The sequence below is a fragment of the Podarcis liolepis genome, assembly GCF_965112155.1.
Source record: "Podarcis liolepis genome assembly, chromosome: 3".
In the NCBI taxonomy this organism is placed as follows: domain Eukaryota; kingdom Metazoa; phylum Chordata; class Lepidosauria; order Squamata; family Lacertidae; genus Podarcis; species Podarcis liolepis.
The window spans coordinates 102808764-102825507 of NC_139557.1; the positions used below are offsets into that span (position 1 = coordinate 102808764).

General features: G+C 42.9%; 2 protein-coding genes across 2 annotated transcripts in view; both read left to right on the forward strand.

Moving 5' to 3' along the window:
- LOC310702812 (ATP-binding cassette sub-family G member 8-like) overlaps nucleotides 1-3140 on the forward strand; it is a 58372-nt gene extending 55232 nt beyond the window's left edge. Inside the window, exon 24 of the mRNA XM_083494984.1 lies at nucleotides 2841-3140. Within this exon, the coding sequence (XP_083351110.1) occupies nucleotides 2841-2981 (141 nt within the window). The 3' untranslated portion in view covers nucleotides 2982-3140. The remainder of the gene's footprint in view (nucleotides 1-2840) is intronic.
- Nucleotides 1-11522, forward strand: part of PLEKHH2 (pleckstrin homology, MyTH4 and FERM domain containing H2) — a 130296-nt gene extending 118774 nt beyond the window's left edge. Inside the window, exon 29 of the transcript XR_014523526.1 lies at nucleotides 11492-11522. The gene's annotated coding sequence lies outside the window, so the exon portion shown is untranslated. The remainder of the gene's footprint in view (nucleotides 1-11491) is intronic.
- Nucleotides 11523-16744: the final 5222 nt, after the last annotated feature.

Consider the following 16744-nt stretch of genomic DNA (forward strand, 5'->3'; position numbering starts at 1 on the left):
AAGAAAAGAAAAAATTAAAAGGGTGGAAAGGGGATGCAGTTCCAGGAAAAATGACTTTGGCAATCCCATCTGCCATTGAACTCAATGGGTTCTGACTATACGGTAAGTCTGCTACTTGCACAAGGGTTCAGTTCTGGGAACTGTGCCCCAAAGCAAAAACACATAAAGCCAGGAGGGCCCCCTAAAAAAACCAAACTGCTCATCTCATTCCCAGACCACCTCCAATTGCACAGATCACCTTCCCCTTGCTCTCAGACCACTTTCCTTGCCCTCCGTGCTCTTGTCAGCCCCTGTCTCACTCTCCAACTCTCTGACAGCGCCCAATTACTCTCCCAGGGTGAGTGCAATGGCTGATGGGATTGCCAACTCTTGTTTCCCACCCTTCTGCCACCGTCTGACATTTTTTCCCCATTGCATATTTTGATTTCCCCCACATTTTTCCAGATTATTTATTTATTTACTGACCACGTAAGGTTGCAATCACATAAGAAAAAATGAGCGTAAGTTGCAGGCTTACTGTATACGATTTTGGCTTTAGGTCTGACCCCTGGAACGTAACCCCAGTGCAGGTTGTAGACTTGCTGTACACACACACACACACACAGGACTCTGGATTTGTACCTTTTATATTTATTTTATAATATTTTTATTGATTTTCCAATATCGTTCCAATAGCAGCTTCATTATAACAATACCAATTTTATCCAATCAATACAATTATTAATGCCGATTGTTTTATTGATTTTGAACTATGAAACACTGAGAGGCCTCTGTCGATAAGCCAGTATAGAATTGCCTAACGAAAGGCAATTAGTCTTACTGAGCACTAGGGGGCACTCATCTTTCTGCAACACCCTACAATTCTAAAAAGATGCACCTGGGCGCAAGTCCCCCTGATTATAGCTTGGTGGCAAGAATGCAGTTCTAAAGGAGCTTCACTCCTTTTCAGTTCTAAAGGAGCTCCACTCCTTTTCAAGAGGACTGCAAAGCAACTGCCTCTCAGCACCCATCAGCTGCTGGACACTGACAGTGTTTCCCCAAAGAAGCTGTCTCTGGTTGCTGAGAAGAAGCTCCTTCGAGGTCCGTTTCTGCTCCTTCTCAGCATCCAACCCGTAGCGCTTTTGAAAAAGTGCTGCCAGCACCCACCAGCTCTGGTCGTGCTCCTTTGAAGACGCACACTCTCACTGACCATCATCTGATCGGTGCTGAGAACAGTCAATTCAGCTGCACAGGAGTTTTGCAGGAGGGGATTTTTTTTGGAGGGGGGGTGGAAGGTCATGGCACCTCCCCTCAATTCACAATATGTATAGTGGTACCAAACTGCGGGAGGCAGTGGAAGACAGGAGTGCCTGGCGTTCTCTGGTCCATGGGGTCACGAAGAGTTGGACACGACTAAACGACTAAACAACAACAACAGTGGTACCTCGGTTTTCAAATGTCTCCGTTGACAAACATTTTGGTTTTCAAACGTCATAAACCTGGAAGTAAATGCTTCGGTTTTTGAACACGCCTCGGAAGTCGAACATGTTTCACGGCTTCCGCTGAGTGTAAGATCCTGAGGCCTAGCTTTCGGCTGTTGAGTTTTCAGTTTTCAAATGTTTCAGAACTCAAACAGTCTTCCAGAATGAATTATATTCAAAAACCAAGGTACCACTGTATATGTATATACTATATTTGTGTGTAAGCTATAATATTTCTTTAAACTATCTGATAAAGGCTTCCATTCTTCAACAAAACAATCATCACTAAGTTCTCTTATTTTAGCTGTTAACGTTGCTGATTCGACATAGTCCATCAGTTTGGTTATCCATTCTTCTTTGGTGGGAACTTCTTCATCTTTCCATTTCTGAGTGTAAAGAATACAATATATATTCCTAGCAAGCCCCATTCACACAACCGAGACTCTTCAATCATGGCTGGCAGCTGGGGTGGGGGTAACTTTCAACTTGGAGCCTCTAACTATTTTTCTTTAACCTCCTGTGCCTGCTTCTGTTTTGTTGCGGCTGCAATTGTCAAACGAGGGATGATGGGGGGAATTTGGAAGGGTGGTTGTTTTGTTAAAGAAGCAATAATTCCCTTCTACACACCTCAGCTGTGAATTTGCTGGAAAACAGTGTTTAGAAATTGCACTGCACCACCTCTCAAAGGATGCTCATGCACTCATCAAGAGAGTTGTCACAGTTCTTGCAGTGACAGACAGTCGTAACTGAAGAGCCTCTTATCTGAACTTTATAGATAGCTTCCGCAAAGCGTGGACACAAAGAGAAACAAGAGCAATGTCAAAAGGAGAACGGGTTTGCTTCTTTCCTGGAATGTATATGGAAGAAAATTTAAAACAGGACGGGGCAGCATTTAATTCAGTAGTGATTGGGGCCTATTGAGACTGGTAGGGCGTAAGGCAGGAGGCCAACAGTGGGTGGCGCCAGAGCAAAGGCAACTAATTCTACTTTTCTCCACATGCTCCTCCCTGCTGAGTTCTACAAGTACCAAAGAGCAAAGGTGTTTATACCAACTTATACCAACTCAGACCATTGATCCATCTAGCTCAGTATTGTCTATGCTGCCTCATAGAAGCTCTCCAAGATTTTCGACCGGGGACAAATCTGGAGACTGGACCTGAGATCTTCTATATGCAAAGCAGATGCTCTACCATTGAGCTGTAATATAGACATACTCCTCTCAGAACAAATAATGGTTTCATCTTCAGATCTACTGTTTCGCTTGCATGCACATTTAGATAATTAATTAATTGATTGAGACCCACTTATGAGTAAACAATTACAATTTATTTAACTGGAATTCAAACTGATTGATTTAATTGGAATTTGATTGACTTACAGGTACTCCAGTCTCTGGATTTAGACCTCCAGCCCCACTACGCAATTTACCTCATCTTGGTCAGTATTTCCACCACCTTCTTGGTTTTATACTACTTATCTCTCCGGTTCATCAAGCAGAAATCAAACCAGGACTGGCAATAATAACATGACATCATTGATCACGGTGGCAGGAGTCAAAGCAGAAGAGAGAGCGTTCGCACGGGTCCATATTAAATGCCAGATCTAACTCTTGCAATAAAGGCAACACTTAAAATGGTCCACAAACTCTTGTTTGTGTTTATTAAAACGCTGCAAAGATTATTATTTTTTTGCCTTAATTGGTCTCAGCAGTGCAGTGATTTGGATAAGCCACCAGATGGCAGCAAAATACAACGGGTTAAAATGCTGAATTTATGTCCCTGCCACATTCATCTTGTAGCAGGGGGTTGAAGGAAGCCGGTTGTTGAGTCAAGTCTTCAGGACTAGATGACATAGATAGTTGTGTCACTGGTAAGATCTGTGTGATTTACATATGGAAGCATTTTTTTAGAGAACGGGGTGCTATTCTAAATGCTTCTCAATAAGTCACAAAGAAATACATCTCTTACTTTTAAACTCTGACACCTCCAGATATTAGACAACGGTTCCCATCCTTCCATGATGCCTTTGGGCTGATGAGTGTTGGAATCAAGCCCTGGAGGCTTAGAGGCCTAGTCACATCTGCCCTATATAAATCAACTGTGTCAAAGGATGCCAGTATAAGATCTAATCAATAATCCTTATTTGTATTTCTTTTGGATAACATGGAGAATTGAGCAGACCCTTTCTAGGAAGAGCTACAGTGCAACCAAGAATGCTTTGTTACATAGGAGATTATTTTTTATTTGAAGAGAACCTCAGGGTGTAAACTGAATTTCTGTTGCCTTTTGGAACCCAGCTTTTGTTGTTGTTTTTAACACAGGCTTTGCCAATCTATCGTTTTAATATAGCTTTCAGCAACCTGGTGCCCTCGAAGTGTTTTGTGCTTGCTGAAGCTGATGGGCAGCCCAAAATGTCTCAGGGCACAATATGCAAAGCCTGCTTTAATGTATTTACGATATAATTATTTTGAGCAATTCACAGCAGAGTCGTAGACGTGTCTACTCAGAAGTAAGTCCTACTGAGTTCAGTGGGGCTTACTCCTAGGTAAGTGGGTACAGGACTGCATCCTTGAGAGCCAGTGTGGTGTAGTGGTTAAGAGCAGTAGTCTTGCAATCTGGGAAACCAGGTTCACATCTCCGCTCCTCCACATGCAGCTGCTGGGTGACCTTGGGCTAGTCACACTTCTCTGAAGTCTCTCAGCCTCACTCACCTCACAGAGTGTTTGTTGTGGGGGAGGAAGGGAAAGGAGATTGTTAGCCGCTTTGAGACTCCTTAGGGTGGTGATAAAGCGGGATATCAAATCCAAACTCTTCTTCTTCTTCTTCTTAGTAAGGGATGGGATATCATGCTATAAAAAAGGATTCTCCTCAACCCCCTCTCTGCCCACCATCAATAAGTACTTTACCACAGTGTTTTTCTATTAGACCACCACTCAAATTCTGCTGGAAAACTGGGAGCAGACTGGATAAGCCCTAACCTTACATTCAAGTCATGCTTTAACCCAAAACTTTTCAAAAGTACATCACCAGGTGCTATAGGAGAAACTGGGACGTGCCCCATATATTGAGTCTTTTTATTTTATTTTAAAAAAGCAACTCAGCCCTTACAATTGATATGTCTTTTTAGAAAGCATTGATATATTATGTTGTTTGCTTACTGTTAACGCACACAAATATCACATTGTTGACAACACAGAAAGCCCATTGTTAAAAATAATTGTAGTCTATTCTGTTTTTGAAAAGATCCAGAAACAAGCAATAGTCTCTGCTGTAAGGTTTGTTGTTTTTTTTAAAAAAACCAAAACATTACATTCCGGTTCTGCGGTCGTGGTGCTAAGGAAAATCCACAGCACCAGAAAATCACCAGGGTCTCTATGCAGCAAGATGGATGTGCTCAGGGAGAAAGGATCTCAGGCACAGGACAGATGCAGGTGCACATCTGGACCGGGGTGCTGATCCGAGTGCCGTCTTGATGGCTGAATGCACCACTTGATTCAGATAAGAGATTGGGGGTAGTAGAAGGGACTGTCCATTTGGTTTCCTAATAATAGAATTCATAGCACAAAATAATTTTTAGAAAAGGGTTGGTTTAAACCAATTTATATTTGCTAAAGTCCAATCACAAATCTTGTGTCAGTGCATGCGTGTTTAGAACCAGGTGAGCTATGTCTTACTATTATTCTCAATTATTTATCCTTATATTTATTTGTCCATTCCCCCCTCCCACTTCAAAAACGAACTCCAAGTGATTTACAAACACAAGGATTGAAAACAGACATAAAAGCAAGAAAGAGGAAATCCGACACAACTTCACTGAAAGATAAGCAGAAAATTAAGATCCGAAGGCCTGAGTGAATAAAAATGTTTTCACTTAATGCCCAAAGACACACAGTGATGGTGCTAAGGTGCCTCCCTGGGGAGAGCATTCCACAACTAGGGAGCCACCACTGAGAAGGCCTGTCCTCATGTCACCACCACATGCAGCGGATGCAGAGGTGGGCCTCAGAGGACTGAACCAGATGAAGAATGCTTGCTGCCCCAACAGGCTGAAAATCATATTAGAGTAGTGTTGACAGACCTTACGCTAATGGTTGCGGACTATACACACACACACACACACACACACACACACACACAGTGGTACCTCGGGTTAATTCGTTCCGGAGGTCTGTACTTAACCTGAGACTGTTCTTAACCTGAAGCACCACTTTAGCTAATGGGGCCTCCCACTGTCACCGTGCCACCGGAGCACGATTTCTGTTCTCAACCTGAAGCAAAGTTCTTAACCTGAAGCACTATTTCTGGGTTAGCAGAGTCTGTAACCTAAAGCATATGTAACCCGAGGTACCACTGTGTGTGTGTGTTTATAAAAAAAAAAATCCCATCTTTCAACCTTAAAAATTTACAAGTAATAAACATTATTCATCATCATCATCATCATCATCATCATCATCACCATCATCAAATCTTTATTGGCATCACATACAAACATTCAGAATAAATAGGCCAGAGCGATCTCTTTGCCATTTCAACAGTACAGTCATTTGCCAAAGGGAAGAAGAGCCGAGCAATCTATTTCATCTCTGTGGATCTCCAGCAAGGGCAAGATCCTGTAGCGTACTTTGGCGACAGAAAATCAAATAGAGGAACTTATCTACTGTCTTGGTGAGCTCCTGGTCTCTCCCCTGTAATAAGAAGCGTATAACCTCTGTCTCTGGTTTCCATGTTGGAATACGTAGATGGTCTAGAAATTGTTGGTGGAGATCATTAAACAGTATTCCTAGCACCTACAGGTTAGAAGAAAATGAGCCAATTGAGTTTCCCTGGGGAGGATGCTCAACAGAGAGGACCTTATCACCAGTGATTGGCCACCTCACCTCAGACAATGAGGGTAACAAGAGCAGGTCAAATATTCGGAACCATGTGGCAAGGAGTGGTATTATATTCCATTTTCTAAAGTAGCTCTAGCATTTTAAACGGCAAAGTGACCTACTATCAGGCATGGGATTTTCATAGTGTACATGGAGGTTGTCCACAGAGTTTGCCCTCTTCGTTTCAGTGAAGGAAGCAAATGCTTCGGACATTTAGTGCCTTTTTTGGGGGGGGAAATGGAAAAAAGTTTATACCTCGGTTAAAACCATTCAGATAAGCAGAGGTGGAAATGTTTTGGTTTGTTAATTTGAAAAAATTATGAACTAACCAGATTTTTTTTTTTTAGTAGTAGGCTTAGAAGGACAGAGAGATGAAATCCTTTTATTGTGTGTGTTTCTGATGAGGGTACCCACATTTCTTCTAGGCAATGTTTCATTGAGAACCACCAGGTCTCAAGCCAAATTGGAAATCACAGCACCCAGCTTAGGAGTCATCCCTCCAGTGAATGGGCAATGGCTGAAGTAAGGGACTGAAGAGGAGGTTGAGATTCCTGCATTGCAGGGGGTTAGACTAGATGTCCTTTGGCGTCCTTTCCAACTCTGCAATTCTCAGTAGCACATGCATACACAGCAGCACATACCAAAGACCTTCTGTAGCAGACAAGCGCAAGTGTTGTAGATAGGTAGCCGTGTTGGTCTGCCATAGTCAAAATAAAAAAATTCCTTCCAGTAGCACCTTAAAGACCAACTAAGTTAGTTCTTGGTATGAGCTTTCGTGTGCATGCACACTTCTTCAGATACACTGGAGCAAGTGTGTTTGTGTGTGTGCATGAAAAGTGTGAACGGAAGTAAACTTCAATGATTTTGATTTTTTTCTTTTTAAAGAGAAAGTAGTAAAACCAGACTTTCTCCGTCTTTCATGGCATCATTAAACTGTCAAGATAGTGGGCCATTTGATTCTTAATTATTCTTTTTATTATATTTAAGACACTTTAAAAAAACGATTTATGCTTCTGCATAATGTTCTGTTGTGATTAGGATCTCTTTTCTAGTTCACTGTAGTATGGGGACTGTACATTGGCAACTTGGTTCTTTCTCTCGCATTCTTTCTTAAAACACACGCGTGCACACACACACAGACATTTTAAGGACTAAATTCAAGGCTGACTCTCTGTTGTGAATGCAGTGTGAGGCTCAACCCCCTTTTTTCAAAGGGGGGCACGTGTGGAGGGAGAGAAACAAAAGGGGGGAATGCAAAAGCCATATGGGACCACTCAGAATTCAAGGGGCAAAAGATATCAGGATATGACATTATCATTTACTTCCTCCTTGAGAGCTTCTTTCCTTTTGTGAAACGAGTCAGGCAGCTGACATTGCTTAAACAGTCTTTTTAACGTTTCAAAATTCCACCCTCTAAATGTTCTGCAAAAGGGACTAAGCTGTGTGAATGTTTCAGAGGTGGTGTTATGACAAGAGGAGAGACGTACATACAATAGGACTCGGGGAGAGCAGAGCTACAACAGCTTTCTGGTACTTTAGAGCTGAGAACTCCTCACAGGAGGCGACCATGCGCGCGCCGTTCCATTAAAAACATGTGTCAGGTCTCGTATTCTCTCCCACTCTGTCCTTATGTGCACAGAAAGACCGATGGATTGCTAGCGTACAGATCAGGAATTGGATACATGCAACAGCATCCCAATCTGTGTGCAGACTGTAAAAAGTAATATACCACAAACACGGAACGAACAGCACAATCCTGTACATGATGACTCAGAAGAAACTGCACTGTTTCCAGTGGGGCTTAATGTACCTGGTAGAGATGAAATGGATGGACATTCTCCCCATGGATGTGGTTCCCCAGGCTAAAATGGCATATTACATTTTGAGGGAAACTGGAGGGGAAAAGTTCCACTGAAGATGTGAGGGTTAACTGGTGCTGAAATAATGTTGAGGCTAACTAGGCATGCACTTGGTGAGTGCTTGGTTGGGAGAAGAGTGGGAGACTCATTTAAGCTGAACTTTTTAAGAAAAGGAAAATAATGATGTATATAATTTCTAGGTTACACTTATTTGTTTTAGCTTAAGGTGCTTACAAATTCATTTCTCTGCCCCAAAGCATGGAAATTGTAAGCTAATGCTCCAGCCTTAACTTTTGCATCTCTGAAGCAATAAATACTTTCTACCATCTCAATGTTAAAGCTATGGTTTTCCCAGTAGTGATGTATGGAAGTGAGAGCTGGACCATAAAGAAGGCTGATTGCCAAAGAATTGATGCTTTTGAATTATGGTGCTGGAGGAGACTCTTGAGAGTCCCATGGACCGCAAGAAGATCAAACCTCTCCATTCTTAAGGAAATCAGCCCTGAGTGCTCACTGGAAGAACAGATCGTGAAGCTGAGACTCCAATACTTTGGCCACCTCATGAGAAGAGAAGACTCCCCGGAAAAGACCCTGATGTTGGGAAAGATGGAGGGCACAAGGAGAAGGGGACGACAGAAGACGAGATGGTTGGACAGTGTTCTTGAAGCTACCAGCATGAGTTTGACCAAACTGCGAGAGACAGTGGAAGACAGGAGTGCCTGGCGTGCTCTGGTCCATGGGGTCACGAAGAGTCGGACACGACTGAACGACTAAACAACAACCATCTCTATTGTTGTGGTCACTCGCACCTATATTTTCCCCTGGTCCTTCAGCTAAATTTCTCTCCCCCCCCCCTTAGTATAAGCAAATACATTTATGTCATGCTATTTAACAGCATAAAAGCTCCATCAACTTCAGCATTCTACTTCCAACAATAACCAGTCAAGATAGAGGGTTACATACGCTTCAGGTTACAGACTCCGCTAACCCAGAAATAGTACCTCAGGTTAAGAACTTTGCTTCAGGATGAGAACAGAAATCGTGCTGCGGCGCCGCAGCAGCAGTGGGAGGCCCCATTAGCTAAAGTGGTGCTTCAGGTTAAGAACAGTTTCAGGTTAAGAACAGACCTCCAGAACGAATTAAGTACTTAACCCGAGGTACCACTGTACACAAAATAAATATTGTATTTCCAAAGCAAGACAACAAGCAGCAACTGCTAAATATTCCAGTTTTAATTACATGTGAGTAAAATGGGGGCACATACAATAACTCTTCACACCAGGATAGTGAGCTGCAAAATGTGGGGGGAAGTATTTGGACAGAATGCTTATGCGTTCCATTTTCTGCATTTCTTTGTATAGAATATTCAGGCAAGAATATACAGCCGAACAAGAGAGAGCGCTTTGTGTTTGCTTCCACTTAATGGTTTCTTTGGCCTGTGTTCTGAAAGTCAGCTCGTGTTTCTATTTCAAGATGCATGAACTTCACTATATATTTATCTGAGCAAGTAAAAACGCAATCTCCTCCAAGGGCAAGATTACTTGTGGATTATAGAACATTGACAGTTTCTTCATTCTGTGTGTCTAGAATATTTCTCTCTCTCTCTCTCTCTCTCTCTCTCTCTCTCTCTCTCTCTCTCTCTTTTCTCTCTCTCTCTGGGCCGTCATTCTCCATAAACATCAGAACAACTTGAACTTAATCATAAAAAAAAAAATTCACACAAACTCTTGTTTGGAAGTTTTGATCCTGTTGACTTTATGGTCCCATCAACAGGCATGAAGATGTGTGTGGGGAGAATATATAAATTTATGTAAAGCCCTCCCTATTTGTAGCTTGTGGTACTACACAAAGCACTAAAACACAGTTTTTAGTACCCCTACCTTAAATTCTAGCTTTTGATGTCTGGAAATAAAGATGGTAATACCTATTTCCCATGTTTTGCTGGCACATAGAAATTGGATATTTTCTATTATATTTGGTGGAGTACAACCAGACACAGCCTTACATTCAAATTCATTAGGGTTTTACAAAATAACCTTAATGATTTGGCTTTTGGAATCCCAAAGCTGAGCATGGAGGCTGTTTCCTAAGAGATGTATGCAGGATGATTGGCACCAAAAAGCCATGTCCATGTGGCAGCCAGATCATTTGTAAGGACCTGATTAGGTGAATCAGTGGGATCTCATAAAACATCTCCATGCCCCAAGGCAGCTGAGACATCAGCAGTGCCAGATTTAGGGGGGTTGGGCAGTTCTCCTTGAGGGGAGTGGAAAATGTTAGTAATACTGAGATGAACCATAGAAAAAGTAACTGTGGAAATATTGTGAAAATAAGAAATATGCTCCCTGCTCCCTGTTTCCATATATAGAAGCTGAATCTTCAAAATAGGTGACAGAACAGTTAAGCCCCACCTCTGTACCTGAGAGAACGAGGCTAGCTTAGGGTGGAAACATCTGCTCTGTCTTCCAACAGAGAGAAACGACTGGGGGGCTTTAGAGTAAGGTTACCAGACGTCCCCGTTTCCCAGGATTTACAAATCAGTCCCCATACAAAATCCATTGAAGTTGAAAAGCGTCCCCGGATTCATTGAAAAAAATCTGGTAACCTTACTTTAGAGGAGACCCTGCTACCGCTGCTCCCCTGCCAATAGGGATGGGGGACAAATGCAATTCAGTTCACATTCAAATGATCTAAGCTGCACTTGCTGAAACCAATTGTGAACCAAATCACAGCCAGCCTTCCAAAGTTGCTCTTCTCTGAATTTTGCAATGCAGTTCTTCAGCCAAAGAATGTGTGCAAGAATGCATATACTCTGCTAAAGTGTGCAAAAAACCGCACAGTTTGGTGAAAATAACAAACGTGCATTATATTGTGGAGGATTGCTTTGCAAAACTCTATATATTGGGCAAAACTGCACACACAAATCTGTATATCAGTTTGGCACTAAGACACTGAAAAGAATTCAAGAGGACTTGAAGAAAAGAATTCTCAAACTGATATAGAAATGTGGAAAACTGAATCGATGATTGGATAAAAAAAAGGAAACAGAGGAAAATCAGAATTGGGTCCATCCCTATCTGGCACTTGAGATGGCCACCTTCCTCCTGCCAGCCCTGAAAAATCACACATAAGTACCATACAGTGACAGAAAAGGTAACAGAGCACATATTGTGAAGCAGAAGGTCTCTGCTAGTAGTGGTGGCTGGTGTTCATTGGAACTGGTAGGGCAGAGGGCAACAAATTCTGGTTTTGTACCCATCTTTCTGGCTGCTGAGTTCTACAAAGGCAACACTGAGATGGAGGTTGTTGTTGTTTAGTCGTGTCCGACTCTTCGTGACCCCATGGACCAGAGCATGCCAGGAGGAGGAGTAAGCTAATAGGCAGGACCACCCTTGGGGCTGATTTTAAGTAAGAAGGCAGGCAGGCAAGTGGGGAGTAGCTCAGGTCAGACTGAGGTTGTTAGCACAGCGCTCCCTTTGCTCTCCTCCACTGGCAAGGGGACTTTGAGGCCTGGTGCAGTTTACAATAGGTTCCCCCCCTTTAAAAAGCTGCATTTATGGGGGAGGAGGGTCTAAAAAGAACTCCCTCCTGCATAAAGACAGCTTTTTGTTGTTGCTTTTAAGCAAGCTAATGGAGTTCCCCGGACCACCTACTGCTTGGGATGGCACGTCAAAGCGACTAAAAGTTGCCTCTCAGCCTCTTTGTCCTGGAGGTGAGGCTCCTGCTACAGTTTCATCCATGCTGACTCTTATGGTTGCACGGTGGGCGAGAAGCAATAATGTGCGTGCGTTTCTCTGACATGTGGCTTTTTAAAAAGAAAATATACCTGTGAGCCAAAGATGAACAACAACAGTTCATACCGAGTTAGCAACCATTAATTAAGGAGACAACGTTTAAAGCAGTGGGTTGAGGTGTATTCCACCCCACCCCCCAGAAAAAAAAGCTCCTTAACCCTTTCAGTGGTTTACAGCTGACTGCAAGGCAGCCGACGAAAATATATATCCCTTGCTTACAATGCAGCATAACTTTTGGAGCATTGGGGTGTCTGTGTTTTGAAATGGCAGCTGAGCTTGGTATTTTAATGTCGAGTGCTCTTGGCAATACTGAAAAGCTATTTATCCTTTGTTGATTCCCCACTAAATTCAGATCTTACATATTTACTACAAACTGCGGCTCAGCTTGAAGTGATTTGACTTGCACTTCTTTAGAGTACATGTCGAATTTCTTGTTCCTACTCTTGACAGGAAAGTGAGCTTTAATAGGTTTCAGGAGGAAAGGGGTCTGTATGGATGTGTGCGCCTGGAAGATTGACTCAACGTTACAAAAACACATTCGTTATATTGGTTTTTGCCTCATCTAACTTGGAAACCATTTCCTTCCTTCCTTAATTAATACTGGATGACTACCTTAAACATTTTTTTTACGTAAGTATTTTGCTTGAATGAAAGTCGATTTCCTCTCATCCCTTCTCTTCTGTTTGCTTTTCCATAAATATTCTAGCAAATGAGTTTGTTGGCAGCTGAGTGCAGAGAATCGGCATAAATATTCAATCGGAGGAACGCGATTCCAAGCATTATAGTCAACCAATAAGAAAAGGTGATCTATGGAAACGCCTTCAAGTGTACAGGATGCATATTCAGATTTCATTGCTTAAGCAGGCTAAGGATTATTTGCAGAAAATATTTAATGAATTTTAAGTAAGATAGAATTGCCAAGAATGGCTATATTCACCTTCGTGTTCAGAACTTTAATACTTGCGGTGCATTTAGCATTTCTCAGCTATGAACAATTTCACAAGCGTTAAAATCGGTAAAAAGTCTCGCTTCAGCCATAAGGCAAAACCCATCTCCACATTAGCCAACCAGAGCTTCAACAATGCAAGTCAACCCACAAGAAGAGAACAGATGTATACAATCTTCTGTGATTCGATACAATAAGCACACAGTAAAGGATGTGAAAGAGAAGGAGGAGAATTCAAGGAGCACTGATCCTAAAAACATTAAGACCAACGACAACAAAATATTTAAATATATTGGTATTAGGAGCCGACCTAGGAAGGGAGATGGACCTTTGTGTGACAAGGGAGACAAAGGTGTGCTAAAGGAGGACAAGGAGATTGCAGAGAAGCCAAATTAATTTTTTTTTCATATCTTTTCACAGTGGAAGGGACAAGCTGAAGTTGGGGGTAGGGAGACTGGGGATTTGGAGATACTCATGGGACATCGAAGGACATCAAAGGGGTAGCAGACTGTACACAGGAACCAGGAGAAGGAGACATCTCCAGAACCAGAGGAGCCCCTGGTTCCATGGATATTGCGGGCTCTGAGGCATCAGGAACAGTGGGAAGTGTCCTTCAGGAGACTGAGGCAGGCAAGGGAACACAGCCCAGCTCACTAGTGGACCAGGTGAAGATGATGAGACTTGTTAGGTCTGGGAGGAGGTTGTGGTCACTCAGCTGGATTAGGCTCAGGGCAGGTGAGGATCATACGCTTTGTCAAGTGGAGAGGCACAGCTGCTCAGCTGGAGCAAACTCAAGTGCATCAAGCAAGATTGAGAAGGATACAAGGGAAACAGAATCTGCTCAACTTTCTCCATTGATGGACCACAACTTGACTGCTTTGGGAAAGCTGCTGGACCGGCGTGATTTCAGGACTGGCCCCAGGTGTTCCAACCCTGGATCTTCTGCAGAGGTGGGAACCTGACCTTACAGACTGATGTTGAACCTTGCTTATTGTCTTGGACCTGAACTGGTATTTGACCATTTGGACTATCTGACTACTCTCTAGTGTTGCCCTTGGGATTGTGTGTCCTATCAGGAATTATTTCAGGGTATGCTGAGGTTTAGGACACAGAGTTGGAAGGGACCACAAGGGTCCTTTAATCCTACTCCCTGTAAGGCAGGAGTCTTTTACACAACAAGAAGATTATTTATTTATTTATTCATTCATTTTACCCTGCCCATCTGGCTGGGTTTCCCCAGCCACTCTGGGTGGCTTACAGTACATATAACAACATAGTAAAACATCAAACTTAAAAAAAACTTCCCAATACATGGCCATCTTTGGGTGTCTTCTAAAAGTTGTGTCGTTCTTTATCTTCTTCATAGGCGCCGACTCCATGGGGCTTGAGGGGGCCCGAGCCCCCTCAAAAATTCGTTTGGGGGGGCTTCGCCCCCCCAATAATCTCCGGCGCCCCTCCAGCAGAGCGCCATCGCCGCCCCTCCCCCAGCCCAAAATGCACAGGGTCGGGCTGCATGCCTCCTGCCCTCCCTCCCGAGCAAAAGCTCCACCCAATTTCCTTCGGAGCTGATTAATAGGCGCAGCACACACTCCCCTATTCGCTCACGAGGAGGCGGCACGACTTTATTTGCATATTCATGAGCTTATTTATTATTCATGAGCTTTCCCAGGCCCCCCCAATATTTTTTATAAGTCCGCGTCCCTGATCTTCTTGGCATGTGATGGGAGGGCGTTCCACAGTGATGCCACCACTGCTAAGAAGGCCCTCTGCCTGGTTCCCTGTAACTTCTTCCTGTGAGGGAACCACTAGAAGGCCCTCAGAGGAGGACCTCAGTGTCTGGGCTGAGTGATGGGTGTGGAGATTGCTCCTTTGGGTACACCTGGCTGAGGCTGTTTAGGGCAACAATATTGATTGCGTTCCTTTGATATTTTATAAGGAAAGGTAGGGTATGAAAGTAACAAATAAAACAAACAAATCAATAAAGGGGCTAGCATAAATAAGTGGGGTGGGTTACTTCTGGCCACGTTATAGTTTCAGCATTGCAAGGAAAATCAGACTAACTGGACTTTGATCAGAAGAGCCCTGCTGGATTAGACCAAAGGTCCATTAAGTCTTGCATCCTGTGCCCATAAGTGGCCAACCAGATGCCAATGGGAAGTTTGAAAGCAAGACATGAACACAATAGCTCTCTCCAGCTATTGTTCATGAGTAGCTAGTACTGAATCCCATCATTTATCTATACATTCTGTGAAGAAGTACTTCCTTTTACTTTCCAGAATCTTCCATAATAAAGCTGCAGTGGATGACCCTGGGCTCCAATTTTAGGAAAGTGGAAGGAAAGACCTTGTCTTATTGACCTTCTACAAAACAGATGTAATTTTATCACTCCCCTTTCACATCTCCTCCTTATATACCTTTGTTTTTGGAAATTAAAAAGAGCCAAAATTTTGAAACCTTCCCTTGTAGAGGCGCACAGTTCTCTCTATGGAATACCACAATGTTAATGAAAGTGAAAAATGGGTTAATTTTCCATGAGTCAGCATGTAACCCATTCTCCACAATGTTGCTGTAGGCATCTTATGGCTATCTTATTGGTGCTGCTGGGCAGAACTGGTATGTAATGCTGGGTAGATTAGGGGCTCAGGTTACAGCATTCAGGGTGGGATAGAGCAGAGAGTGTGGAGCACTTTGTGAATAGGAGTTGGAAGACTATGCAAGACTGAGGACTTTGTGAAGAGTTGCAGGACTTTTCAAGCAACTGAACTCAATATTTGAATTGTGCACTTTGGCACAGCAAGGATGTTGTAAGCAAAGAACCCTCTCTGGGCTCAGAGAGTGGAGGCTGTTAGCATATTTCCGTTCAACCTTAAAAAGGGAGCAGGCTGTTGTTTGAGTCACAGTCTGCGTACTTCCGGCTCACAGGAAGTTTCTCTTTTGTATATAGCTTTCGTTTTCTCTCTCTGCCTGGACACGCAGGCAGGCAGTCATGTTTTACTTTGTTCTGACCAATGCTGAATAAAGTTGTAAATAATGCTCTCCTGAGTGCATCTTTCGTTGTGCGAACTCTGCAAAGGGCGTGCACAAGTCCTTGGAATGTGGGACAGCTGTTTCTGAGGCTTGTGTCGCTAATTGACTGATACTGCTGTTCTACGGGAGGTTGATGGATCGTCCGGAATCAACGTGGAGGCATGATGGCCTTTGTCTCCCTGGCAGTATCCCAACAGTGGCTACTTGTAACATCTGTAAATAGTTTGTGTATAAAGAGTGTGTTTGGTAGGGTTGCCATATCTCCAAAAGTGAAAATCAGGACAGAGTTGTTGAGCTTTTTTGAGTTTGGCATTTTGGGCATGATTTAACCCCTGATGCCAGTTTTCAAGGACATCTGCACAATTTCTGAAAAAATAATCCAGGACGCCATTTTCAGAGGCAAAATTCCAGGACATGTCCTGGAAAATCAGGACATATGGCAGCCCTAGTTTTGGTGTTGGGCTAGTAAAGAGAGCTCTGCTAAACAGCTGGTTTTTGTGATGGTCTTAACCACTTGACTGAGCTTCCACGGTATGCACACACAACACGCAACACACCTTATGTGCAATGGGGCATATGAAAAAAACAGTTGTCACCTAGTTAATTCTCTGAACTCTCCACTGACAATATCTCAGGGTTCCTTCAAAAAGGAATGTTCTATATTTTTTCAATAATATTTATTTATTTTCATTTATATACCGCTTAACTACTATGGTTTCTAAGCAGTGTACAAGAAATACAATGCAGAAAGGTAAAAAGTTTAATTGAAGAGCGAGCACACATGTCAA